The sequence below is a fragment of the Carettochelys insculpta genome, chromosome 4, assembly GCF_033958435.1.
Source record: "Carettochelys insculpta isolate YL-2023 chromosome 4, ASM3395843v1, whole genome shotgun sequence".
Taxonomy (NCBI): Eukaryota; Metazoa; Chordata; order Testudines; family Carettochelyidae; genus Carettochelys; species Carettochelys insculpta.
In genome coordinates, this window is record NC_134140.1 from 2,501,273 (window position 1) to 2,528,721 (window position 27,449).

Here is a 27,449-nt window from a genome sequence, read left to right on the forward strand (position 1 = left end):
TGCACTGTGAACCACCAAGTGAAGCACAGGCTGTGGGCGCTCTGCTGATCAGCTGGGCAACTCCTAAATCTGGCTTGGCATGTCTCCATGGCCGTCTTAGCTTGAAGTAAGCTGTTCCGGAAGAGGCCATTTCAACAGAACGCTGCTGCACACCACATGCATTTCAAACTGTGCTTAGCTACAGAGCCAATTTTGGAAGAACCGTTGGACGCATTGCACCATGGCTTATTCCGAAACAGCCCCCACTGCTAACTAAGCGCTGTTCCTCTGCGGAGAAGATTACCAATTCTGAAGTCGTGCTTACGTTGTGTAGACCTGGGATCGTCCTTTCAAACTAACTTTGCTGCGGAGACCTGCCCTTGAGCAGCTGCCTAAGCACTCAGCTCACAGGAACACTGCCGGGAGGAGAGGCTGCTCCACCTCGCTCGACCACACTGTGCCCTGCGGCACTGCAGAAATCAACTCCAGCCTAAAGGTTTGTGCAACTGTCTGCACAGAGGGAAAGGGGATGTGAGAGATGCTTTCCGTTTGGAAGAACAGGGCCTTGCTGCAGTATGGCTCTGTTGTAAGGTTGCTCTGGGTGTAGATGCTTCAGTGGGGTTTTGCATCTGTGGATTTCCTGAAGGCAGCCAAGCACCTTGCTTTTCAGAGTCCATCCACATGGAGCCAGTCTCCTGGGAGAGGCCAGCAACGTCAACAGCCTGACGGAGGAACTCAGGTTCCCCTTGCCGCCGATATGATGAAAGCCCGGAGTAGCAGGAGACACTGACTGCACAAGTCACTTTGACCCAGAAGTTTATTTCTCTTTTGGTTACATGTCACTGCATAGGAAACACAGGAGATTGTCCTCTCCCTTAGCCACAGAAAAGTAAGTCTCAGGGGGTGTGAAACTTTTAACACAAATGTACAGGCAAAGAAAACAAAGCAATTGCACCTCTCACAACCCCCATCAGCCTACAATCAGCTCCATCCCAGAAGTCGCTGGTACCACGCACACAGCATGTATACAATTGCAGAGCACCTCATGATAAGGTAGGAAATTTACACCTGAGGGGAGTTGAGGAAAAAGCCCAGTTTTCTGCTGCCTTGATGTCATTTACTCCAATCTAAATTCAGACCTGGGAGAATTGCATTGTGCAGGCCAGAGTTGTGTAAAACTCAAGTGACCACCACTCAAGTCAATAACCTTGGTCCATACCTACGCTGGAAGACATGAGCTCAGAATCCAGCCCACTGTGTCATCTACAATTGTAGGTTAACATGCTGTCTCTGTAAGGGGGGGGGTTCATTCCTGTTGTGCCCACGAGTGACTGATTTGCTCATTCGTAAATAAAGAGACATTGGAAATGTGGTGATTGAAGGCAATGCTCCAAGCCCTCCCCACACCGGCCGCTACATGAAAATCATGTAGTGCATCTGGAGATGGCAGTGTTAAAAATACAAAACTCATTAAATAGTTAAAAGCGACCCCACCTCGCGTCAGAGGTGACCGAAGGTCGTGTTCCCAGGGATTCCAAGCTGACTGGTGCAAGGGGCACAGGCTGACCTTGCCTCGCACCGGGCACCATCGTCACTCTCTCCAATGCAGTCACTCCTGATTTACACCAGCACAAGCCAGGAGAGTACCAGCCCCTGACGCAGGCTCAGAGGTCTGCCCAGGCTCTTGCTCTGGAGGTGCAAATGAGGTTTAAGTGCTTTTACTGCATTGCTGTGAGCTGAGCCCAGGCTGGACATCCCAGCACATCATTTCTGCCTGTGCAGCTCGATTCGTCCACTGGGGGCACCTTAGCTTAGGTGGGGCGGAAGGGGAGGAGCCGTCCAGCACAGCCCTAGCTGCCCATAATTATCACACAGCACATGATTGAAGAATTTATGCCAGTCCCTCCCTGAGTTCCAGTGCCCACGGAGAACAGGAGCTAGCTCACAACGTGTAGGTGTGACTCGGGCTCCCCAGACAGCAGTTTGCCCCTCACAACCGTGGTCAGATCCTAGAGTGATGGGCAGCACGAGAGAGATGGGGAAACTGAGGCACTGAGCAGTTAAAGACCCTACTTTGGACCAATCCCAGTAAAGTCAACGGAGCTGAACTGGGGTTCAGAGCAGTAGTTCAGGAGACTCCGGCCCAGAGGCTAAGGTGGGAACAAACCAAGGCTGCAGCAGAGCCAACCCCAAGGCTGCAGCCCATCTGCCACATCCCCAGCTGGGAAGGTCAGGCTCCCTGGCCAGGCTAGCCCAGGGGAAGCCAGCAGCTTTGTATTGCGCCCAGCCCCAGCTGACCCTCCACATGGCATGGGATAGCTGGAAGCAAACTCTTCTCCTTGCCATCCCTGGCCCAGTGCTTGGAAATGCACCGGGAACAGCTGGTACCAACCTGTATTCATCCACCTTCCAAACCCTGCCACTCCGAGTACCGCCACACTGCTCCATTTTTGAACGCTGCATCTCTCCTCCCCACGACCCACTCCAAAACGCCTTCTGGTCCCTTGACGGAACAGGGCGGCTGCCCAGGTAGAGGTGGGGGGATAATTAAAGGAGGGTCCCAAACAGCCTGGTTGCCGGGGTGCAGCGCAGTCGCCATGACAGAGTGGGTGCATTGAGGTCACTCCACAAGGCGTGTGGTGATGCTGGTGGTGGTCCTACCCCCATAACGATTCTTCACCCCTGCTTGTCACCATGGGAACCAAGCATCTTCCCGCTGGTTGCTAGCCTCCGCCCATTCGGCTCCCTGGAATCGATTCCAACACCGTGGGAGCAGCCAGGCTGCGGGCTGCTGGAGGCAAAGACGAGCACATCTGGCACCAGCTTTCAGAGGGTCACCGCAACAGTGGCGCGGCAGGACACAGTGGAGCAGGAGAAGGGAGCCGGCCCTCAGCAGGTGACAGCTGTAAGATGTACCAGTGGGGTCTGAATGATTCTTCAGGGGAGCACGAAATACCCGACAGAGCCGAGCCCAGGAAACAGCGCACTGACTGGAGCGGGAGCTGGATCGTGGCCTGGAGCGCTAGCCCCGACAATGGCAGGAGACGGGCTTTTAAAAGGCTCTGGCTGTTCTTGCTAGTGAAGATGTTTTCAGCACTGAAGGTGGTAAATCCTGGAGCTTTTCCCCAGTCCCCAAAACCTGTCTTTGGTGCCCTCCCCCCTCCAGGAGCACTCCCACCATCGCCTGCGGTTTAACCACTGCAGGTAGGATGATCAGGACAAAAAACGCCAACTCTGGCCCCTGCTAGGCCAGCCATCCACGCTGCACCCAGGGGCCCAGGAGGCAGAGCTGAGCTGACCTTCCCTCCAGGCAGCGTCAGACCCCATTCCACTTGCTTAACCAGTTCAGAGGCTGAAGGCACAAGAGCTAGCGGACACACCCCTGCCCTCGGCCCAGCTGACGCAACGCTCACACCTCTTGCAGCAACTGGCAGCTGCTTGACAGCACCCTGATTTTCCCCCTCCTCCAGGCAGGGCAGAGCCCATCATCCAGAGCAGAGAAAGGCTTCCAGCAGAAGTGTGGATGGCTGTATCCTGCCCCTTCAGCGGGCCCAGAAGTATCCAGCCTTGCTCCCACGTCAGTCTGAACACGTGTTCGTGCAGCCCAGCAGAGTCTGGGCCCTTGTCAGAGCTACACACCCTACCCCCGGAGGGCGGTTCGCAGCCTGGAGACGGGACCAGCCCAGGGGACTCGGAAGCCCTGGCGTGCCGCAGGGCTCTGCCAGCACGGGAGGCATGTGCTGCCTCATGGCTTCCTCGCCGGGGAGCGGATGGATCTCCAGGCGTGTCCCAGGCGAGAGGCTCAGCAGAATGGTTCTCCCTGTGGGACCCAGCCCCAGCCCGGTGGCGAGGTGGGTCAAGTCTCTCTTCAGTGCACATGGCCGTAGCCTGGTGGTTCCTCCCTGCCCCCGCCCCCACCGCCCCATTAGAAGTTCATGCGGCTGTACAGCTCCCGCTTCCTTTCTCCCGCCCAGGTGCGGCTCTTCTGGCGGAACTTGCGCAGGTCCTCCTTGAAGTCCTGGTGGTGCATGGGGCGGTAGTCCGGAGGCTCGCAGTGCGCCTAGGGCAGAGGACAGCACGTGTGTTAACGGGCTCAGGCAACAGCCCAAGGTGACCCCCAGCAGAGCCGAGCCCCTCCCAGCCCCGACTCCGCTGCACGCCCCTTGGAACAGCCAGCGGTCTACCTGCCCGGCCGCGGCCATGCAGACAGCAGCGTCTAAAACTGGTGACTGGCAGGAGGCTGGCTATGGCCCCAAGCTGCTCTCCCGATCACCAGGGGCCCAAAGCACCGCAGCCACGTGGCTCCTGGCCTGTCCTTGGTCCCCGGCACAGGCTAAAGCAACAAGCCCCACAGAGACGCTGGCTCTTTTCTGACGCCACCTGGAAATACCCTCTTTGGTTTTTAAACGCACCTCGGACTCAGTCACCGCCACGCGGGCTCACCAGGCCTCTCCGGCCAACCCCGCTCACGCCCCAGTTCCCAGGGAGGGAAATGTGTCCTGCCCCCTCACGCCCCCAGCTCTCTACAGCCCGACACTTCCCTTCTCCAAGTCTCCCCGTAAAGCCCTCCCATCCCCCAGGTCCCCCGACTCCGCTCTCAGGCCGCACCCAGCACACACACACACAGGCTTTGCAATGGCTCCACGGCTGCATGTTTTCAGCAGACCCTGGTAACGTCAGCCCGTTTCCAAGGCACCGGCTGCTGGGGTTCCCTCTAATTTTTTTCCATCCACGTGCAGACTAAATGTTATGTACAATGGCACACGTGCACCACTAAGAGAAACACCGGCTGTGGGCATTGTGTTAATCAGCTGGGCAGCTCCTGAATCTCTCCTGGGCGGCCACCCGAGCGCTCAGCTGTTGGGGAACGCTGCCCTCTCTCCCCGTTCCAAAGGCTGAACGTGCCATGTGGAGCACATCCGGCCAGCTTGAGCCTCCTAGCCTAGGAGCAGGTAGCACACGCCTTAGCCACGCCCGGCAATGCCTCCCCTAGCACCAGCGGGTGCTCCCAGCAGAGCAAGGGACGGAGGGACACATCCGTCTCTCACAGGAAGGCGGAGCCGTGACTTACCTGGTACTGAGGGAAGAACTCTTTGTACCCTCCTTTCAAGATGTACAGCTCGGGGTAGTGCAGGTTGGGGTACTCGTTGGATGCTCGATCTTTCTTCCGGACAAAGCGGCACCTTCAAGGCGCGAAGCACAAGGTTAGAGATCGTCTGAGCCGGTTCAACACTGCGCAGGCACAAGCGCGCATGTTCAACGCCCTCGTGCCATGGACTGATGCGGCCAGCTCCTCAGCAAGCTGCTCTAAGTCAGAGCTGCGCCAGCGGGCACTGGGCTAAGGAGCTGGCCCACCGCCAGCCGTAGCCCCTTTGACCCCCAGTGTGTTGGGACGGTGAAATGTAGCCCCATGGGGCGGGGAGTAGCAGCAGCTCTACAAAAGGCGGTTGAGTTCTCCTCTCCCTCAGCTGCAGACTTTGGCGGCAATTCGTCACCGCTCCCGAGCGAGGCTGGTTGGAGAAGGCCCAGGCAGTGGGCTGCGATTCTCCCTGCACCTTCCATGTCAGGCTGGAGTTGGGATGCCCCAGGGCAGGAGTGCAGGGCAGCTCAGATTCTCTGATCCAATAGCAGTGGATGGGCCATTCCGGCCAGGTCCCTGTGTGCTCCAGCAGACAGGTCTCTGCCTTTTAGTCCCGTACATTGATGGGTCCAGGCACAAGGCTCAGGGACAGATGAGCCGTTCTGTATGAGACCCACTAGGGATCTGTAATGCGGTGGGATGGCACCAAACCCCGGGGGGATCATCTGAACGATTCAGGGCTGGCTCAGGCAGACTGGGCCCTGAAATACTCCCCAGCAACGATACTCGTTCACGCCCGTTGAAGGACACCTCTAAGTAGCAGCCCCCTGCCCCCATGGCCAGCCTAGCGCCCGCACAGCCCATGCCCCACTTACATCCTGGGACCCCTCTCCGAAGAGAATTCACAGTGGAAGATCACAATGACCCTCTTGTGCATGTCGAATGGCACGATAGGCTTCTTCAGCAGGAAGTCCTCCACGTCCTGCTCTAGTGGCAGGTTCACGGCCCCCTGGGGGAAAGGGCATTTCCGCCTCAGCAGCAGCAGGAAAGAGCCCCCCGTTCCCAGAGAAGCAGGAGGCGGAAAACCCCACGCCTTGTCCCTCGGCCCGAGCAATGGGTACACTGTGGTACTGCCCCACTCCCACCCTTTGCCAACAGAAGGAAAGGTTTGCGCCCACAACCTCTGTCCGGCGCCTGCGTGAGGCTCCATGGGAGCTGCTGCACACCTGTAGGGAACTGCAAGGGCTCAGCATGTGGAGGAGGCAGAAGCTGCTCGTTTGGGTGCCTGGGGCAGAGGAGAGACTCACGTTCCAGGCCTGGGCCAGGCAAAGTACAGCCTGGGGGAGGCTCAGCCGGCCCCCTGCCTGCCCTGCCACCCACAGAACAGCAGGCTGCTGGGCCATGTGCGCGCCTGAACGCTGAGAGCTGGGGGCAGGGGCTGGAGGCTTCTCATCCCGCCCCTGCCCCCGCCATTGGCCTGTTTTGGCCAATAGAAGCTGCCTGTTCGCAGGACAGGCAGCATGTGATTGAAGAACTCCTCCTGCCTTCCCCGGGGCTCCCAGCCCTCAGTCCAGAGCCGCCCACAGGGCCCCCAGCAGCTGCTCCGAGGCAGGGCAGGCAGGACCCTGGCTGAGGAACCCGCTGTGCTGCTGGCTGGGAGCTGCCCAGCTCAGTTCCTCCTGGGCAGAGCCTGCCTCTGGCAGCCAGCCCCTCCCGCATCCCTGCATCTGCTTCCCTGCTCCTGCGCCCGCACCCATGCCAGACCCTGCACTCCCCCACACCACGCTCCCAGGTCAGCATCCTCTCCAGCACTCACCCCCTTCTGGGCCCTGCACCCCCGTCCTCTGCCTCAGATCACACCCCCTTCCCTTCCCCCACATGACCCCATGCCCCCTCCTGCACCTCGGTCCCTTACCCCTTCTGCACCCAGCCCCACACCTCCTCCACTGAGATCACAGAAGGGTGCAGCCCCAGACCACTGACCAAATCCTTGGCGTGGTCCCCCACCAGAAGGGCCTGCCCACCCCGGCTGCAGCCCATGCGCCCCCTCAAAAAGTTACACACAGCACAATGGGGTGGGGAGGAGGGCGCGTTGTGACCTTGATGTGCCCGCCTTCGTATTCGTAGGGATAGCGGCAGTCCACGATCACGCAGCTCTCAATGAGGCTGCTGAACTGGCCGTTCAGCACCGCCACCATCTGCAGCAGAGAGAAGGGAAGGGCACGGTCGCACAAGGCAGAGCTCTGCCTCCCGCCAGGTATGACTCCGCCTCTACTCCTCTGGGACCCTGCCGCCCAAGAGGGGGTACCCACCACCCGCAGCAGCGCCCTCTGCCCCATGTGCCACAGCAGGGGAGCAGATATGCGCCACCGTCCCCTGGGCCTGGCTCCCGGGAAAGTCAGGGCAGCACAATCTGTAGCATGGGAACCACAGCACCACCTGCTACAGGCACAAGTCCCAGGTCATCACACTCAGTGCAGGGAGCTGGGCCCAGCCCTGCAGGACGAACATGGAGCCTGGCTTGTGTCCAGCTACACAGCCACCAGGGCCACCCCAGGCAAGGGCCCCACTGCCGGAATTATATACACACACGTCACAGAGCTGGAAGGGACCCTGGGAGGTCATCAAGTCCAGTCCCCCCAGGGCCAAGCACCATCCCTGGCAGACATTTTTAATCTATTTGCCCCAACCCCTAAATGGCCCCTGCAGGGATTGAACGCACAAGCCTAGGTTTAGCAGGCCAATGCACAGTCACCGAGCCGTACCTCCCTCCACACACAGCAGCTGCAGACAAACAAGGGATCACCACACCCCTAACTTTCACTGTACCCTCGTTGCAGGCTCCTTACCATTTCTGGGGAGATGTATTTCAAGTCCTGATGTTTCCCTTCCACCGTCTGTAGAAGATAAGCCTACAACAAAAAGAGAACAAAGTTAAGCTCTTTCCTTGTGGGATTTATACGTAGTGGGGGGGATAAGGAAACGGTTTTAGGAATATTATTACCTAGCAGCATTATTAAGACCACCCCAGAGATTAGAATTTTATGATTGACATAGGTGGGAGCTAGGGGGTAAGAAAAGTTTTATTTCAGCTCATTAAGAGCTAAAGAAATCATTCCTTTATAACGCCAAGACAAACAGCGGCTTTAAACCAAATGTTCAGCCCTGGAGTGTGAAACCCCAAATGGGGACCGATTCTGCTCTCCCTCGCGTTGTAATTCGACAATCGGGACAGAGCTGACTTGTTTCACGCCAAGGAAGGGGCATGACAGGAGAATCCACAGCCCTTGTCTTGTCTGTAAAATGCCGCACACAAAACACAAACGCATTTCGCTCCAATTAGACACTGAAATTCAACTTGTCTGTTTCACATCAGTGTCTGATCAGTTTCACCGCCTGTCCTGCAAGGACAGAAGGCTGCTGTTTCCAACACAGCCTGGGAAGGTTACAATAACTCCTGAGGGTAGGGAGTGGTGTGTCCTGTAAGCAGAGCAATTGGGCAGCTGCCCAGAAGAGATTCAGGTGCCACCCAGCTCATTAGCAGATCACCTGCAGCCTCCCACAGTGGGCAAGCATGGGTTTTTATTCAGAGAACACACCGGGGTGGGGTGGAGATTCATTGCGGTTTTCCTTCTTTCCTGCCCAGTACCTTTGAGAAGTCCCCGATGAGTTCTCGGTGATCGTTATCCAAGATGTTTTCAATCTCATCGTGGCAGAAGGATCTGGAGCGCAGCAGCCTGGCTTTCTAGGAGGAAACCGAGACTGGACATCAGATCAACCCTGGAGAGCCTTCGACGAGACTGACCAGCCATGCTGGGTGGAGGAACCCCAAGGGGGCAGGTCTCTGGCTGGGCTATGCAAGAGGTCCAAGGAGATGATCAGAAGGTGCTCAGACTCCAAAGCTAGCAGGAAATCTGGCCTGGCCTCCTGTAGGTCACAAGCCAAAGATGGGGCCCCCCCACAGAGCAATGCCCGGAACAGAGCTTTCAGCAGAGCATCCCGCCTTGGTCCAACGCCTGCCCGTGATGGAGAACCCACCAGCTAGGGAGGCAGGCTGAAGAGGCACAGAGATGAGACATTTCAGCTCCCAGCACAGAGGCAGGGATCACGGACTCTTGCTCAGTTATATGGTTAATTCAGTTTGGTCCAGCTGGTTTTAGTCACATGGGGGAGGGAGTCACAGAGATGTGCAGCCTTTAACTCATGTCTCCAGCCCCACAGACAGCAGTGACTCTGTATCCCTCCTCCCCGCCAACGCCTCGGACATGGTGGGATTCCTCGCACTCATGCGCCCTGAGTCAGTGATGCTGACAGCAACAGGAGCCTCTCCCAGCCACGTTGCGGGGCTGCCAGGGAGGACACAGGTATCAGGCTCTTCAGGGCTGCCACCACCCTGGACAGAGACACTTCTCGCACTCAGATCTCCCCACCCCAACCTCCTGGCTGCTCCTTGAGCTCAGCTCATGTGCTGCCTGGGGGTGACTGGCCGGCGCGCATGGGGGCAATACTGAGGTTGGATAGCTCAGGGGAGCCCCTTGCTCCTCCCAGGACAGCAGGAATGAAGAAATACAAATTGGGGACATGGGGGAAACACCCTCTCGTTTTCCAAAGCTCCGGGGGCCCCATTCCAGCAGGGGGAAGGACGTACCCAGTGGCCAGGTGGCCCCCTACGGACAGTAGCTGGGGCTGCCCTCCCCCAGACGTATGGGGGAAGGAGATCTCGGAGCACACCCCAGTGTATTTGGTAGCCAGCCCTCCCTGGACAGGCGGGTGCTAGAGCCAGGCAATGGAGAGAGAAGGTCCCCGGCTCCAAGTCAGTCACCATTATCACCCACCGGCTCCTCCATCTTGCCCTCGCTGGGGCTGCCAGCCACGCTCTTCCTCCGCTTGGGCTTGACCGGGGTGTCTCGGTCCTGTGGTCTGTCCATCCGCTTCAGAATGGGCCGGATCACGCTGCTGGGCATGGAGGGGGACCGGAACAGCTGGCGACACTTGCTGTGTCTCACCAACCTCTGCGCAGGCGAGGAAGAGCCCATGGTTAGAGCCGCATCCGGTCTCGCTCCGCCCTGGGCATAAGCATAGGGCAGCCACTCGCCACGGCCAGTGATTTTGGCTTCAGACTCAGCTTAGGAGACGGAAAGGCCCCAGACTGCTGCCGGCCACATCCGCCAGGTGCAGCGACTGCCTTTTGGCGTTGGGGCTCAGTGGGGAAATTGAGGCACACAACCCAGGGTCCCTTTCCTCCAGGCATCCAGTTCCCAGAGAGGCTGGGTTGGTTACTCAGCCAGCAGCCAAGGGGAAACAGTGTACAGGGAGCCTCAGTGTGGCTGCCGGTGCTGAAGCAAGCTCAGACTGCACCCAGCACACCATGGGCACAACCCGATCCTTCATCGGTCCCACAGGGCATGCAGGGGGCACTTCATAATGGGGGGGGGGCGCGGTTCCCAGGCTGGCTGGTCCTGCACCTCTCTGCCAGGCAACTCAGAAGGGGCCCTGGGCCCCACACCTACCACGTCAGCCCCTTCCTTGTTCACCAGCGGGGCTGTCAGCAGGTTCTCCATGCCGGCCGGCACAGCCGCAGCACTCTGGGGAAGAGGCAGGGGGATGAGGATCATTCACAGCCCATGCGGGCACCAGACAAGGGGTTCCCACCAGCCCAGCCCAGCCCAGCCTTCACGGCCAGGAGCAGGTAAATCACAAGCTGCTGCGGGGCAGCAGGAGCCAGGCATCCCCATGGCTCTCTTGCTCTCAGCAGGGCCCTGGGGCCTCAGTGGGTCTGTATTTTGCCCCAGTAACATTCCAGAGTGGGAGTGGTGCAGACAGAGGTGGTGGACCCTCAGCCAGCATAGCCCAAGCCCAGGGAAGCTGGGTAGGAGCGAGGGGCTGGGGGGAGCGGTGAGCTGGGAGTGGGGCCGATCTTGCCTCCACAGCTCCTTTTGCAGCAGGCCAGGAGCCCAGGCTGGAGTTCAGCTCCCAAGGCCCAGACTCTCCAGGCTATGAGCCCGCGGCCGCAGGAGCAGGCGGGTGCCTGATGCCAGGGGCCCGCCAGGGAAGAGCCCCACGCTGTACCTTCAGCTCCTCCTCGTCCAGGATCTCCATGAACCCATCGTCTTCCTCGTCCATCGCAAAGGAGGTCAGGGAGGAGCGACGCAGGCACACAGGGCTCTCCACCCCCACATTCTCCTTCTCGGGGGTGCCGTGCTGGGGAGCGCACAGCGAAGGGGGGTCAGGGTGCAGCTGGGGGCAGATAAGCAGGGGCGTCTGGCCGTGGGAGCTGCTGGGAGCTCTAGGGGGCTTCCTCCGACAAAGGAGGTGTTTGACTCCAGGACACGTGGCCAGAAATGCAGAGCCCAGGCGTGAGACGCAGCCCCATGGCCGCCCAGAACTGGAATCTGAGTTTGCTGCTGCCTGGAGGGTGCTGCCAGAGCAGGGCGAAGCAGCCCGAAAAAGGGCCAGACCCTGGCTGGTACCTCTCGTCCCAGACAGACAGTCACTTGACTCCCATGGCACCCCACCCCAGAAGCAGCTGCATTTCAGCCCCGGGCAGTCCCTGCACTCACACAACCCCACCCCAGCCCGTCAGGCAGCCTGGACCCATTCTGCTGGACGAGGCGGGGGCTATGGAGACAACGGGGGTTAGAGGGTCCCTGCACCACAGGCACAGACCCCCAGCAGTGGAATCACCACAGGCACAGCCAGGGATGAAGTGAAGCTGGTATCCCATGAGGGGGTGCAGCCCTCTCCAGGCCTCGCTGCTAAGGCCATGCAGCCCCCATCCTGTCCCGGCCCCATCCCCCAGCCCAGGTCCCCTCTCACCAGAAGATCTGGGGCAGAGTTTGGTCTCTGGGCAAAAAGGTCCCTCTCGCTGCTCCCATCGAAGGGATGAAGCCAGCTGTGGTTCGTGGGCCTCAGGGGTACCTTAAACACAAACCCCACCTGAGAAGGCAAAAGGCCTGGGCGTTACCCGACGGGAGCCGCACTTCCAGGACCTCTCACCCAGCCTGTCGGGAACCTGCTGTCTGCAGCGCAGGGCACCAGCCACTTGCCAGCCACAGGCTGGGGCAACCAAGTAGGACGCAGCCCTGGGTGAGTGGACATGACTCAGTCATCAGCGCCACCGGTCAGGGCAGGATGGTTCTCCAAGGGCAGAGCCTGTTAGGCGCCCCGGGCTGAGTCCCAGCTGCCCACGGCTGGCCCAGTCAGGCTGATTAGAAAGGGGCTGAAGTGGGTGGAGGTAAAAAGCCCGGGCTGATGCGGAGCAGAGACACGAACATCCCCGCACAGGGGAGGCCCATCTGCCCACCAGCAGGGTGGGGAGGGGATTGGGCACGGCCCCAAGGAACAGGCTCTATGGGACGGCTTCAGTGTGGGGCTGGGACAGCTCTTGGGATCTGCCCCCAGCCCAGCCCTCTGCTAAGGCCAACTCACGTTCTCCTTGGTCTCCTTCCGGCGCGAGGGCCGCTCCGGTGTCTCCGGGGCGCTGAGCTCCTTGGTGTTGGAAATGTTTTTCAGGGCAGGGCTGGCACCCAAGAGCCTCTCCTGGGAGAGAGGAGGTCGAACATCACCAACCCTGCTGCTCTGCCCACACTCAGGGGCCCTGCGCCCTCCCTAGCCGGGGAGGCTGCCCGACAGGATCGGTCGCTCGCTGGTCGCCCTGTTCTAGTCATTCCCTGCAAAGCACCTGGCCCCGGCCATGGTCAGCAGCCAGGACGCTGGGCTCCATGGACCATCGCTGTGCCCCAGTCTGGCAGTTCTGACCCTGGCCAGGGACCACAGGTCTCCCTCAGTGGGTAACGGCTTCCCCACCTCAGTGCAGTGCCTGGGGGTTCTCCCACCCGTGCCGGGCACACGACAGGGGCCTGACCCAGGCCGTCCAATGCATGCTGCCTCCTTCAGAGCCCTTCATGGGCCCTCCTAGCTCAGAGAGGGGGAGAAAAGATGGGGGCACAATGCTACTTCCCAAGGGCTGTGCATGTTTCTAGTGGTAGTGCGCGTCCTCGTGTGCTGGGGTGCACAGAAACAAAACTCATTCCGCCCACGGACAGTTAAAATGAGGGAGCCCTGGTGAGCACAGGGCCTCTCCAGCCAGCACCAGCCACTTCGGGTAGCAGGTCAGTCAGTAGCTGTGGCCTGGGGCTCCCAGCCAGGCAGGCAGAGCTGCGGAAAGGAGACAGGACTCACCGGCAAGGAGTGGATCCTCCGGACAGGGAACCTCTTGCTACAATGAGAAAGCAGGAGAGGGTGTTGGGTGGCAGCCAGGGACGCGCCTGTCACGAACAGGCTGCTTCAGCGAGATGCTGTGGAGCGGTCCTGCCTCGGACCCCCTCGAGAGGCTGCGCAGTCCTGAGTCCCCTCCGCACCCCAAAGCCAGCTCTGGAGCCCTGCGCAGGGACCCTGCAACAGCTGAGCAGCGCAGGCAACCCCACAGCCAGGCAGGGATGGGGGAATACACAGAAGTGGGTGTGACTGGCTAGGCACCCGTTATGGCAGCTTTCCACCCCTGCAGCTGCGCCCGGGACGTGGCTGAAGTCGCCCTGTCATTCTGGGAGCGGTGCGGCCAGAAGCAGCTGCAACGGGAAGGAGGACGGGGCTCCCTGCTGAAGGGCACTGCCTTGTGAGACACTCCTGCCCTGCAGCTGTGGCAAGCGGCGAAGCCACGGAGCTGCAAACAGCCGCTGCTTCCTCCCCCCGGCGCAGGCAGGACAGCGACGGCCCTGTGCAGGGCGGCTGGATGCCGGCCGAGGTTTGCAGAGCCCCATGATCCCAGCCCCATGCAGGAACTAAAATCCTGACAGCCCCAACGTTGGGGCCCTTCCACCAGTTCAGCAGGTGCTGGGGGGAAGGGGGGACAGGCCTCACCCATGTTTACCCCAAGAAAAAGGGGAGGGGCGTAAAGGCCGAGGCACTTACTCTGCGGCAGCTCTCCCCAATTCCAGCGCTGCTTTCTCCACGCTGCAGGAGGACAAGGGGGGAAGAGGCGGGTTACAGCCACGGCAGCCAGACGCCCGCAGCTGAGGAGACTTTCGGTGGCACTCACGGACCAGGGGGACACTCAGGATTTTCATCTCCCGGGCCCAGGGCTGCCTCCCTTCCTCACTACTGAGCACCTGGCCCCACAGCAGGATGCTCAGGAGCACTGTTGTGCTCCACGCAGCTGGTGACGGCCCAAATGGCGCCACAGCTGGGAGAAGGACCTGCGGGTGGGACTCCAGCCATTCAGAACTGCACCGCAAAGCAAGGCGGTCCCTGGCCAGCGCGCCCTCCCCCATCAAATACCCGCCTCCCAGCCAGCCAGGGAAGCTGCCCACCAGAAGGGTGGTGAGACATTCAGAGCACAGCCCGGGTTGTTGGGAGTAGCTTGTCTCCGAATCAGGCCTGTGAGGTGCTGGGCACTGTTTATATAGAAAAATCCCGCCCAAGCCGGGCATCCTCAAAACAGGGGTCCCAGAATTTGAGGCCGCTTTTTAAAACAGTGGGCACCAGTGCCATGGACTCCCCTCGCCCCAACGCCAGCAGGAGGGGACTGCAGGGGCACTCAGCCGCCCCGTGCCTGTCAGCCTGCAGGATCTCACAGCCCAACACCCAGCACAGCGCCTGCCCGCCCTCAGGAGGGGTGACGCGGGCCTGAACACAGCTGATGGCAGCAGGTTTCCAGCCTCGACGCTGCCTCCCTCCGGGCAAGAGCCACGTGGTGCCACCCGAATTACCGAGCGGGGGTTAATTAAATGCCCTGCACCCAGCAGGGTGGTCTGGGGCAGCCCAGGCCAGGCAGCCAGGGAGACGGGCAATCACAGCGTGGTGGGGTGGGGTGGGGTGCGCGCAGGGGCTCTCTACCGCCAGCCCCGGACAAAGCTCTCCGGGAACGGAGGCCAATAAAAGTGCCTTTTGTGAACCAGGCTCCAGCTGGCGTGGGGGGGGGGGGCATTGCCATGGCAACGGTCCTGCCCAGCTGCTTTGCACCTGTATGTAAATGGGCGCCAGGCAGGAGGGGGCCCGGCCCAGGCGGCCCCCGTCTGATCAAGGTCCTGGCCTGACCTGAGCAGCTGCTGGGGGCGGGGGCGGGGTGAAGTGTGGCAGCACAATGGGGGGGTCTGCCATTCAGCAGGAGGGCAAGGGGCCCCACTGCCAGCCAGATGGAAGAATGTGCCCAGCCCTGGTTAATTCAGCTCTGGCGGGGGGGGGGGGGGGGGGGGGGCGCCCTTTGGACGCTCCCTTGTGGAATTCAATCCTCCCGCCTAGCAACCCCCAGAGCACCTGGTGAGCTGCGGCGGGGTGGGGGGGACTCGTTAGCCAGCTCCGGGAATGCAGAGCCCCAGGCACCGTCTGTTCCTCTCCACCCCAAAGTCAGCCGTTCTCCAGCACAACATCTGTCGGGAGACGCCTCCCGAGGCCGGGAGCAGGTGCTGCGGGGGACAGGACGGAGCTCGCAGGAGAGCTGTTGTTCAGCCAGACACAGCGGCTGCTTCTCCTTCTTGCACGTCTCGGTCCAGGCAGACAAAAGCCGGGGGGCCTCCACGTCCCGGCCCGCGGCCAGCCGCCCGTCCGTCTATGGGCCGCAGCAAATTCACAAGCTGGCCTGGGAGCCCTGGCGGGTGGGGGGACTACCCACTCCCAAACCCCACTTCTGTTCCCCACCCCACATGGCCTCGCAGTCACCAGGGCGGGGGCGGGGCAGCCGCAGCAGTCAGGGAGTGCAGGGGGTCCCCGTGCCAGTCCCCCACTCGCCCCCTGCTAATCCACAAGGCCACATCCCTCGGGGGACAGGGCGCAGTGAGGGGGAGCAGGTGGTGGGATGGGCTGGGGCTGGGGCGACAGGCGTTCATCCCCCACACCCCTCCAGCTGGCCCAGGGGCTGCGAGTCTGAGATCCCTGCAACAGGGCTTTAAAGAGCCCAGGATGGCCCCCCTCCACTCACCCAGCTCGGCCAGGCCCCACTCTCCCACGCCCTACAGCCCGTGCAGCTGTCGACACCAGCTCTAGCATCCACAGGCAGCACTTCAGCCCTGGCTGCCAGGGCTCCCTCGTGCGCCCCCCGACAGGCACCCTTCACCATTCCAGGGGAGGCAGGTGTGAGAGGAAAGCACTACGACAGCTCTTTGGGGGCACCCCACCCCCCCGGACAACTGCCGACGGGCACTCAGGCAGCCACCGGCAGCAAACTGCGGTGCGTGAGAAAGCACTGGGTGGTTACTGCCAACCTCCTGGATCTGGCTGGAGCACCGGGGTTAAGACCCCCCCCGCTTTACTGCCTCCGTCCCTACGCCCCGGGGGGAGGGATTTGGGTGGTGCAGCCCAGGACTCTGGATGTCAAAGCATTTGCACCGGGAGAGCAGTTACTCCACATTTACACCAGAGTAACCAGAATCTGGTCCTGTGCTGGGGATAGCCAAGCCCCTCCAGGAGTGCTCCCTGTGATTCCCTGCTTGCAGTCACTGCCCCTCTGGCTCAGAGCACTGGGAGAGCTGCCGGCAGTGAACGTGGCCTTTCTGCAGCCAGCTGGATTCTGAACACCAAGAAAGAATTCAGACTCTGACAGCCACAGCCCTGGGCGCCAAATTGCGCAGTCCCCGAGTTCCAGCACTAAGCTGATACAACTCCAGTGAGGCAAGAGCGGACAATCAGGAGCCGAGATCTTAAGCTCAATTTAAAGCTTACAGCCGGAACGGAATGGCCGACACCAGTTTACTTGCTCAAGTCTCCCAGGGACTAGAAAGCGCCCTCTGCCCGCGCACACCCTCGAAAGCACAAGCTGCAGGTTCACCAGAGCATGGGAGCCCCCGGGCTCTGCTCTACCCTCCAGACCTGTGTCGGTGTAAATACATCCCAAGGGAGTGTGAAAATCCACACCCCCAGCAATGCAGTGAGACTGGCCTAGGCTACCGTCACGGGAGAGCTCAGAGCATGTCTGTGCTAAAAGGCTGCAGCAGGCTCCTCAGACGCTAGCTGTCCTTGGAGGGCTGCAGCTGTCCGTTTACTGACCCAGGAAGGGTTCTTTCATCACTGTATCATAAGAACATCATAAGAACATAAGAATGGCCATACTGGGTCAGACCAAAGGTCCATCCAGCCGTATCCCGTCTGCCGACAGTGGCCAGTGCCAGGTGCCCCAGAGAAGGAGAACAGAAGACAACGATCAAGTGATTTATCTCCTGCCATCCATCTCCTGCCCTTGTTCTGAAGGCTGGGGCACCATACTTTACCCCTGGCTAATAGCCATTTATGGACCTAACCTGCAAAAATTTATCAAGCTCTTTTTTAAACCCTAATAGAGTCCTGGCCTTCACAGCCTCCTCCGGCAAGGAGTTCCACAGGTTGACTGTGCGCTGTGTGAAGAAAAATTTCCTTTTATTAGTTTTGAACCTACTACCCATCAATTTCATTTGGTGTCCCCTAGTTCTTGTATTATGGGAAAAGGTAAATAATTTTTCTATGTTCACTTTTGCCACACCATTCACGATTTTATATACCTCTATCATATCACCCCTCAATCACCTCTTTTCCAGACTGAAAAGTCCCAGTCTCTCTAGCCTCTCCCCATATGGGACCCGTTCCAAACCCCTAATCATCTTAGTCACCCTTTTCTGAACCTTTTCTAATGCCAATATATCTTTTTTGAGGTGAGGAGACCACATCTGCACACAGTACTCAAGATGTGGGCGTACCATAGTTTTATATAGGGGAAGTATGATATCTTTTGTCTTATTATCTATCCCTTTTTTAATAATTCCTAATATCCTATTTTTAATAATTTTAACACTTTTAACACTATTTCCTTATTCATTTTTTCATATTCATTTGTTTTCCTCTTATTTAGTCTCCTTTTGTCCGTTAAGTGCAAAATTTCCTCCGTCATCCATTTCTTCTTTGCGTCTCTTTTCTTTATTGGTATGCTGTCTACCTCGGCGGCCTTAACTGAATCCCTCAGTGTCTCCCATTGTTTTTCAACATCACTTAGGTCTCCTAAGGCACTAAATCTATTCTTAACTGCAATACTGAATCGCTCCTGAACTTCTCTATTTGTTTGCAGTAACTTTAGATCCAGTTTTATGTTTCTCTCTGCTCTTCTGATTCTATGATCACTATAGCAATCGGCACTCGACATCATTTTAGTTGATAAGAGAACATTTCTGAATCTTTTATTTATCAAAATAAAATCAGTTTGGTTTTTGACATTATCCCCTGGACTCCTCCATGTCCACAACTTTCTTGGATGTTGCTTGAACCATGTATTCCCTATGATCAAATTATGAATTCTCACCCACCCTACTAGTTTTTTGCCTCTCTCATTTCTACAACCTAGACCGTGAGGCCCTGCAATATCCTCTGTCCTGTTGCATCCAACCTTGGCAGTGAAATCTCCTTGAACAACTGTTATTTCACCTGACATCGAGCCACCTCTGAGCGGCGGTAACTAGGCCAATGACAGAATCCTTCCACCCACTGAGCAGTGCCTACACCAGGGCATAGGTTGGCTTAATAGCATCACACAAGGCATGAAATTTCATGGCTGGAACTAATCACTGCTACAGCCTCAGAATCACCCAACCCACTCCACCTTACTGGCCAGCCCCTTTACTCAGGTTCTCCACCACTATTCAAGGTGGTGTAATTAGCTCCGCCCTTTATGCTGGAGGACAAAAGTCTTTTTACGCACTACTAAAATGCAGCCACCTCTGGGGTGGAGCACAGAAGCTTTTTAACAGCACACAACAACACAGCAAACTGAGACAGGAATTGATGAAGGCAGAATGGAGTTCCTTCAGAATGTGCCCTGACTTTGAAGACCAGCTGCAGATTCACCACCAGGCACTTCCCCTCATGATGCACTGATTTAGTGCTAATTTCCACTTCCAGAAGTACTTGGCTTTACTGGGAGATCTCCCAGCCAAGAACCAGCCCAGCCTGTCCCTGCTTAGCAAGGCCACCCAGGATCACAAGATACCTCTACCCCTTAAACCTCCAGCCATTCTGCAGTGCCCTCTTTTCCAAGGATTAAGTGGGCCCCAACAGGCCAGGTGACAAGGAAATGGCAGCATCAACTTACACTTCCTCAAAGGGTCCCAGGTCCAGCTGTCTGGGGGAATCCGGCCCGACTCCTGTGCAAACAAAACACTCTTGAGTAAGTCTCTAGGAGAGCGGAGGGGGTCGCCCAGTCACAGCAAGGGGAAGGCAGATACTGCCAGGTTCCCCCCCTGCACTGCCTACAAGGCACATGCAGACACATTCAACGTCCTTCGCCACTGGGGGAACCCAGCACATTAGCCCTGGCTGGTCCTTCCAAGGACCTGATACCCAATTTCAAAGGTGAGATTCACCCTCCCCTGGGTACTCAGTCAAGTGCCACTTCCATTTCCTAGCCAGGGGAAGGGACTTGCCCAGCACCACACGGCAAGTCAGTGGCAAGCTGAGAAGAGAACCCAAGAGTCCTACGTCCCAGTGCCTAGGGCTGTACCCATGAGCCCGCTCCCTCCCGCAGACAGGCTCCGAACCCAGGTCCGTAAGCTCTGCAGCAGTCACAGCCCTTCGCACTGGGAACAAGCAGCTTTCGCTGGGCGTGGGGACCTTGCCTCACTTTCCCTGCTGTACAGAGCGAGGCTTCCTGGAGTCCAACCCCTGCCCACCCCAAATCCCCCCCGTGCGCCATGGGACCTTCTCTCAGAGGGCCGGATCGACTCACACCCCCTCCTCCAGCGCAGACACGGCCTCCCTTCCCTGGGGATGCCCAGTAACTTAAGGCAAGTCGGCCTCATCCCCCCACCCACCCACCCTGGCCCACTCCTGCTGCCGGCAGCGTTCCAGACAGCTGGGTCAAACAGAGCTGGGGACTCTAGAGCAGGTGGGGGAAGTGACTCAACCCAGAGCACTTCTAGTGACACACAGTGTGAACAAACCCAGCCCAGGGGGCCATTAACTGCTCCTCCTGGTCTCAGGCATCCTGATTCAATCAGGCAAGGGCTGGATCCCTGGGCCCCCTTTCCCCTCCACGGAGGGGGTCCCTGGCCTCCTGGGGCCCTGAGCTGTCCGAGGCATTGCAGGAAGCCCCAAAGGTTCTCCCCACGGCAGCATCTCTTTAGCAGACGTCCCCCAAGCCAAGCGCTGCACATGCAGCCGGGAGCTGGTTAACCAGGAGGGAACTGAGGTCACATGAGCTGCTGGCAGCTCAGACCAGGGGCAGGCCTTCCGCAAGCCCCCAAAGGCGGGTGTGTGGTACAACCCCTGGGGAGACCTCCTGCTACCTCCCCCCACTCTCCAGGAGAGACCTGGCCCTGCCCAAGCATCCAGAGACAGCCAAGGGAGCAGCCCCAGGGCTGGCCACTGCCCGTGTTAGTGACCGTCCCCCATTCACTGACCTGAATCCAGAGACTCGGAGCAGCCAGAGTCCTGCGATGACTCCGACGAGACAGAGTCCTGCGACAGCGACGACCACTCGCTCTTGAAGTTGATCCCCAGCCTCCTCCGCTTCGGGGTGTCGCACTGACTGGAGGAGGGCAGAGAACATGTCAGCCTACAGCTGCCAGGTGGGAAGCCCCCCCTGGGAGTTGGGGGTAGCTCAGTGGTTTGAGCATTGGCCCCCTAAACCCAGGGTTGTGAGCTCAATCCTTGAGGAAGCCATTTAGGGATTGGGGCAAATAGATGTCAGGGGTGGTGCTTGGTCCTGCTAAGAGGGCAGGGGACTGGACTAGATGACCTCCTGAGGTCCCTTCCAGCTCTCAGAGTGGTGTATGTGTAAGAGGCGCAGTGACCAACCTGGCCAAGGCAGGCGGCCAGTGCTTCAGCAGGACACTGAGGTTGAGAACTCCTGGGTTTCTCTTCTGCCAACCCCACCACAGACTCACAGCATATTGGGCAGGTCTCTTGCACCTGAATTTTCTTAGATGCCCACTGACTTGGGGGGCCCAACTCAGGACCCCCAGGCTTGGCTTTCAGAGGTGGGATGGGGGAACAAAATGGAAGAGGCCCCGACTGCCCAACCCAAGACAGCTTCGGCCGTACAGCTCCCAAACTCTGGGGCTACTTTTGAGCGCGCTGGATGCCGACCTCAGCCAGAGTCAAACGGGCAGGATGCTATTACCACCCCTACTGAGGTCTGAGGAGACTCTGCCGCTTACACCTGGGGAGCCCTGAGCTCCCCGCAGAGAGGCGCTGGAGAAGGGGAGCGAGCAGGACAGCTTGAAAGGATCCTAAGCCAGAAGGTAGAGATAATGGGGCTTAGCCATGTTCCTACAGGGGATCCTCCAAGGGTTTTACAATCACACTTATCTCCCCTTGCAGATATGGGCCACTCAAACAGTGCCAGGCTCACAGCTGCAGCAGAATTGACATCTCCAGAGGCTTAACATAACTGAGCAGATCTCAGCTGCAGTAACCGGATGTCCTAGAAGTCCATGAAGCTGGACCACTGGTTGTTCCACACAAACTGTCTAGCCCAGCCTTTCCGCACAGCCTTTAATCTGGAAATGCTTCCCAGGGCCCTGTCCTTGCCCTGCTCCCCTGGTCTGAGCATGGCACTGTAAGCTAGGGCTCTGCACAAGGCACTTCAGACACATTCATTAGCCCTCAGAACTGCCGCTCAGGAAAGTGAAGTAGCAGAAACAGGAGAGGTACAGCAGTGGCAGGGTTAGCACCAGGCCTCAGTGAGACCCACTGCATAGTTCTGGGGGAGCAGGATTGCTTCTGGGGGAGCAGGAAATGAAGGAAGGAGGCTCTGGGAGGAGCAGGAACCTGGGGGCCTTGTGAAAATGTCTCCCGGGCGGAGTGGCACAGACTGTACAGGCTTCCTCTTGCAAAACCCACGGAGGCAACAGGCCCGGCCATGCCGGAGGAGGTGTTCTGTGGAGTACCCAGACCCAGTGCCCCTTCCCTGAGCAGTACTGCCAGGGCCACACGGCTCATGAGCGACACCCCCAAGCTCCCAGCCCTGCAGAACACAACCTCCTCAGCACATCCCTGCAGCCATCACAGCCTGGCCCTGCGGGGGCAGATCAGGGTTGGAGGAATACAAGAACTGGCTTCTTGGGGCCAGGGTTTGGCCTAAGGGGGGGGGGGGGGCTGCCCCTGGCCCGTGGGGATCAGGATCTGGCCCGTGGTGCAGTTATGAAGAGTCCCATAAACAACACCGCCATCGGCTACAAGAGGGTCAGGAGTTCTCCCCCCCCCCCCCCCCCCACAGGAGGCGCAGAAATAACTCTGGCCAGGAGCAGGCTGGATTGCTCGGAGCTCCGGAGCGGCAGGCCCGACCCCGGGCGCAGTCACTCCGGTGGGGCTGGGGCTGCCCGCGCCACCAAGGGGGACTGCGCCCTGAGCTTCTGCGGCAGGGCAGGATCGGGTCCCCCGGCACCGAGCCACTCGGGGTTCGGGAGCCGGAGCCCCAGCAGCGCCCGACGCATCCTGCACGCTGCTCCGGACCTCCGGCTGGGCAGCCCCCTTCCCAGCACAGCGGCCTCCCGGCAGGTCCCGGCGGCCCTGGCCCAGCCCGGCGCTGAGCACGCGGGCCCGGCGGCAGCGCTGCGTGGGACGGCCGGTTCCCAGGGCAGGGCTCTCCGGGCAGCTCCCCGCCGTGCAGAACCGGGCGCAGCGCTCCGGCACGGCACGGGGCGGTTGCAATCCCCCCCGCCTCCCCCAAGCCCGCGCCCCGGATCGCGCCCCTGCCGGAGATCGGGCTCAGAATCAGGCCGCGGACTGGGCACCCCACAGAGCCGCTCCGCCCTCCCCGCGCAGGTGGGGCCCAGGGCCGCCCAGCACCCCGCCCCCCCGGCGCAGTTCTGGAACCGTCGCCGGGAGTGGGGCCCGCGTGCCCCAGCGGGGGGCGGCCAGGGGCTGCGCGGGGGGCCGGGGGTACAGCATTGGGCAGTTCGCAGCGTGGAGCCTCTCAATGGGTTCCTGAAGTACGGGCGGCAGCCCCAGCGGCGCCCCACTCCGCGGAAACCCCATCGCCAGGCCACAGTCCGGGCCGGCCCCTCTTCCGCCCCACGGCAACAGGCTGCGTGGGATGCACCACCGTACCCCCAGAATGCCGCCATCTCCCTCACACCCAGCGTGCGTGCAACGCACCCCCACATCACACTCACACCCAGCGTGCGTGCAACGCACCCCCAACTCCCTCACACACATCGTTCATGCAAGGCACCCCCATCACTCACATCACCGGGCGTGCAAGGCACCCACACATCTCACACTCACACACAGCGTGTGCAACGCGCCCCATCTCTCTCTCTCTCACACACACACACACACACACACACACACACACAGTGCGTGCAATGCCCCCACGCCCCCTCCTCGCACACGCACAACGCATGCAGCGCACCCCCTCCCCCGCGGGGCAGCCCGCCGCCCGGGCACGCCGCGGCGCCACTCACCTCCCCAGCCCGGCCAGGTTGTTGAGATCCAGGGTCAGGTTGGTGACCGGCGACAGGACCGCGCAGGCCGGCGCCACGAGGCCGCTCGCCCCCTGGGGGAAGACGCAGGAGAGCCCAGGGAGCCGGGACGGCCTCACCGCCGCGCTCCTGCTCCGGGACGGGCTGGGGACGCCCGCGCCCTCCATGCCGCACGGGGCCGCGGGCGGGGAGAAGGATCAGGTCCCGGTCCCGTTCCGCCCGGCGGGCCGGCCGCGAGCGAGCCGACTGCAGAGCACCAGCGCCGCGGGCCGGAGCATGCGGGGCGCTGCTGCTGCTGCTGCTGCTGCGGCCGGCCGGGCCCCTCCGTGCGCCCCGCCTGGCCCGAGTCAGCGCGCACCCAGCGCCGGCCCTGTATTTATATTCGAAAAATAACACGGGCGGGCGGCAGGCGGCCAGCCAATCGCACGGGCCGCCCGGCAGAGCCGGCCCCCGCCAGCCCCGCCGGGAACGGGGGGGTCAGGCGTGCCGACGCGGGGGAGCAAACGGCAGCGGGGTGCTGAGGGGTGGGGGGGAGCCCGAGGACAGGGGCGCCGCCTCTCCTGCTCCTCCCAGGGCCCCTGCTCCAAGCCTGCTCCCGCCTCCTGCCGGTGGGGGATCAACCCACCGGGCCTCTGCAAGCCGGAATGTTAAACCCCCCGTGCAGCTTCGGGCCCCGGGGCAAATGTCCAACGGGGGGAGGGTAGGACCGCTCGCCTGGTTTCTCTCTTTGCAGGGGGCAGCCCCAGGGCGGCTGGTTGCAATTATATACTCTCCCATCTCTCCCTTCCCCAACTTTGCAGCCCACGTATTGCAGCTGGATCCCAAGGGCATGTGGGGGCCCCAGGGTCTTGGGGTGGGGTGGGGTGGGGTGGGGGGTCCCACAGGGACGGGGAGCAGCCAAATGAGAAACGGGCTGGTAGCGAAAGCGAAAGCTGCCAGGCCTGTTTGCCTGGCCCCCACTGAGACAGGCCGAGAGCGAAAGCAGAGAGAAATGCTGGGAGTGAATTAGATGCTTCCTTTTGGAACAAGGTGAATGGGTTTAGTGACGGGGGAGGGGGCATTTTAGGCCCGGATCCTGCCAGCAGCTCCATGCCGCCGGAGCTTCCGGAGGGTGCAGGGCTCAGCTGACAGCATCAGGGCCTGAAACGTGCCCCATTCACTCACCCCGTCCTGCTGTTCAGGCACTAGAGTAGCAGCCTGAGTCCCCCCCTCCACCCACCCCACAGCACTTTTGGGGGTGACGGGTGGGGGTCGCATGAGGCAGCTCTGCAGCACCCTGTTCAGGCCTATTCGGGCGTGACACGGCCCATGCACCCTCCTCCCCTGCTCTCCCCTTCAGCCCAAAGACTGGTGTCAGGGCTGACCGGACCTGCACCCCAGAGGTGAGTAACACACAGGCACCGATCCACAGGCCCTGCACCCCCCAGAGCTAAGCTCCCAGCTGGAAGAGGGGAGGCGCTGGGGGCAGGCCGAGCAGAGGAGAGTTAAGGGAGCGCCCATGGGTTCTGTGCCCAGGCAGCTCGGGGGCCAGGCCCCTGCGCCGTGGCTGAGAAAGCTGGTTCCTTTGATTTTCTCAAGCAAACGAACAAGGAAGTTGTGCAGCGCAAGGCCTCGCCCTGCCCCCATGGAAATCAAAGGGGGTTTGCCATGGATACCTGACTGTATTAACCACTCTGCTCCAGCACACCGCCTGTTAACCCTTTGGGGAACGAGTGCAGAAGGAGCCCCTAAGTACTCGGGGAAAGAGCAGGCCTAGAAGAACTGCTCGGCAGTTAACAGCAGGCCCCACAGCCAAAGGAAGCAAGGTTAAAGGTGACCCGTCAAAGCAGGGGGCCTTCCCAGGTTTCCTAGTGCACAGGAAGGGTGAATCCTTCTCCTCAGTTGTATTCTGGCTGTTTTTCCTCTCTTCCCTCCACAGCCCACAAGAAAACCCTGTTTTCTTTATGCTTTTGCCTCCCCAGCTGTGACTGAAATAGCAAACCCACTGCAACTCCCAGGCTCAGACACGCCAAGGTGAAAACCCACACAGCCAGGGTATCTGTTAGCATCTAGTTGGAAGGGTTTTGTCCACAGATGCCCTCACCCCATGCCTGCCCAAAGGCAATTCCCTCTTAAGGCATCTGAAAACACTCAGCAATGGCCTCCAGCTGTCATGTGCGACTTCATGGACACTTCTTTTTTATTTCACCTGGTCTCATGGCTGAAATCAGGAACCCATTACATCAGCTCCCTGACAATGATCTCCTTCAGAAGGATCTTGTGTCATTTTAACATGGAGATAGACCTGTTTCATAAAGCCAGAAGGGATCTTCACAGATCATCCAGTCCAGGCTCCTGTGCTCACAGCAGGACCTATCCCCATCCCTGGGGAGATTTTGTTTTTTAATCTCTGTTTGCCCTAAATCACCTCCTCAAGGATCAAACTCACCATGCTGGGTTTAGCAGGGGAAGGGCTGAAACCACTGATCTATAGATTGCTATTTGCTATTTAGATTACATTGCACATAGGAGCCCAAGTCCTGGATTAAGATGTGCCAGGGGCTGTACAAACCCAGAACAAAATCTGACTTACGTGGGAAGCTCCTTGAGGCAAGGACCATTTTTTGGCCTGGTTTTGCCCAGCCACAGGGTCCGGGGCCCTGAGTGAGGTTGCTGTGCTCCTGCTCCACTAATAACCCTACCCGTGATCTGGAGAATATTTGCCTCTATCGAAGGGTGTCGGCCCCACCCCCCCGTGGAATGGCCTGTCCCAGCCCCTGGCTTCACACACCACAGGAGGTGGATGTTTCCGCGGAGCCCATTCGGCAGTGACCGAGTTAGGGTGACGCTGACAAGGTGAGTTTTGCCCCAGTGCCCCATTGAGCTGAACGGGTCTGTGTGTTTGGCACAGGCCAGACTGTGATTGTGTGAAACAAGTAAAGGGCCACGGTTGCTGTGGACACACATTTAATTGCCTCTTCTTTCCCGTTTGCAGTGTAATCTGGCACAGCCCCTCCTGCCTGGAACTAACAGCCTGTTCAACCCTCCACATGGCCTCACATGGCCCGAGATCACACCAGGGCCAAGTCCACACTGGTCCCCAGGGCTCTCCCCACAGCTGCCTCCCACCAAACACCCCCAGCAGCTGGCCTGGTTCAGCCTGGGATTGCTGCAGGGCAGAGGGGAATATGCTGGGGAAGGGAATGGGCCTCTCCAGCCATCCTCTACCACCTACAGGTACAGGAGTGATCAAGGAACAGACCTGAACATAAGAACATAAGAACGGCCATACTGGGTCAGACCAAAGGTCCATCAAGCCCAGCATCCCATCTGCCGACGGTGGCCAATGCCAGGTGCCCCAGAGAAGGAGAACAGAAGACAAGTGATTTATCTCCTGCCATCCATCTCCTGCCCTTGTTATGAAGGCTAGGGCACCATACTTTATCCCTGGCTAATAGCCATTTATGGACCTGACCTGCAAAAATTTATCAAGCTCTTTTTTAAACCCTAATAGAGTCCTGGCCTTCACAGCCTCCTCGGGCAAGGAGTTCCACAGGTTGACTGTGCGCTGTGTGAAGAAAAATTTCCTTTTATTAGTTTTGAACCTACTACCCATCAATTTCATTTGGTGTCCCCTAGTTCTTGTATTATGGGAAAAGGTAAATAATTTTTCTATATTCACCTTCTCCACACCATTCATGATTTTATATACCTCTATCATATCGCCCCTCAATCGCCTTTTTTCCAAACTGAAAAGTCCCAGTCTCTCTAGCCTCTCCCCATATGGGACCCTTTCCAAGCCCCTAATCATCTTAGTCGCCCTTTTCTGAACCTTTTCTAATGCCAATATATCTTTTTTGAGGTGAGGAGACCACATCTGCACGCAGTACTCGAGATGTGGGCGTACCATAGTTTTATATAGGGGAAGTATGATATCTTTTGTCTTATTATCGATCCCTTTTTTAATAATTCCTAACATCCTATTTGCCTTACTAACTGCCGCTGCACACTGCGTGGATGTCTTCATCTGAGCT

The 27,449-nt window shown here is 59.3% G+C and overlaps 1 protein-coding gene across 2 annotated transcripts; it reads right to left on the reverse strand.

Annotated features, from left to right (window-relative positions):
• Window positions 1–602: 602 nt before the first annotated feature.
• CDC25B (cell division cycle 25B) lies at window positions 603–23,788 on the reverse strand. 2 transcript variants are annotated; one of them, XM_074992176.1, is made up of 16 exons: window positions 23,419–23,788; window positions 20,410–20,537; window positions 19,104–19,155; window positions 13,970–14,011; window positions 13,241–13,277; window positions 12,488–12,598; window positions 11,876–11,995; window positions 11,129–11,296; window positions 10,570–10,644; window positions 9,895–10,071; window positions 8,709–8,804; window positions 7,909–7,971; window positions 7,159–7,257; window positions 5,935–6,068; window positions 5,051–5,162; window positions 603–4,039 (listed from the first exon to the last, which is right to left on the reverse strand). In XM_074992176.1, exons 1-16 carry the CDS (start codon window positions 23,601–23,603, stop codon window positions 3,905–3,907), a joined length of 1,734 nt encoding a protein of 577 aa, XP_074848277.1. In that variant the 5' UTR covers window positions 23,604–23,788; the 3' UTR covers window positions 603–3,904. The 2 variants fall into 2 exon arrangements, with proteins under 2 accessions (XP_074848277.1, XP_074848278.1); XM_074992177.1 differs by having other exon boundaries at window positions 604–4,039; window positions 11,129–11,260; window positions 23,419–23,787.
• Between the last annotated feature and the right edge of the window lie 3,661 nt (window positions 23,789–27,449).

Excerpts from the sequence above, each read along its gene's own strand:
- CDC25B (XM_074992176.1), bottom strand. The coding sequence starts at position 23,603 with ATGGAGGGCGCGGGCGTCCCCAGCCCGTCCCGGAGCAGGAGCGCGGCG. Across the intron at positions 11,297-11,875 it reads ACTCTGCCCCAGATCTTCTG|CTGCACCCTGACCCCCCTTC; the intron begins GTGAGAGGGGAC and ends ATCTGCCCCCAG. Across the intron at positions 7,972-8,708 it reads TCATCGGGGACTTCTCAAAG|GCTTATCTTCTACAGACGGT; the intron begins GTACTGGGCAGG and ends TTTTTGTTGTAG.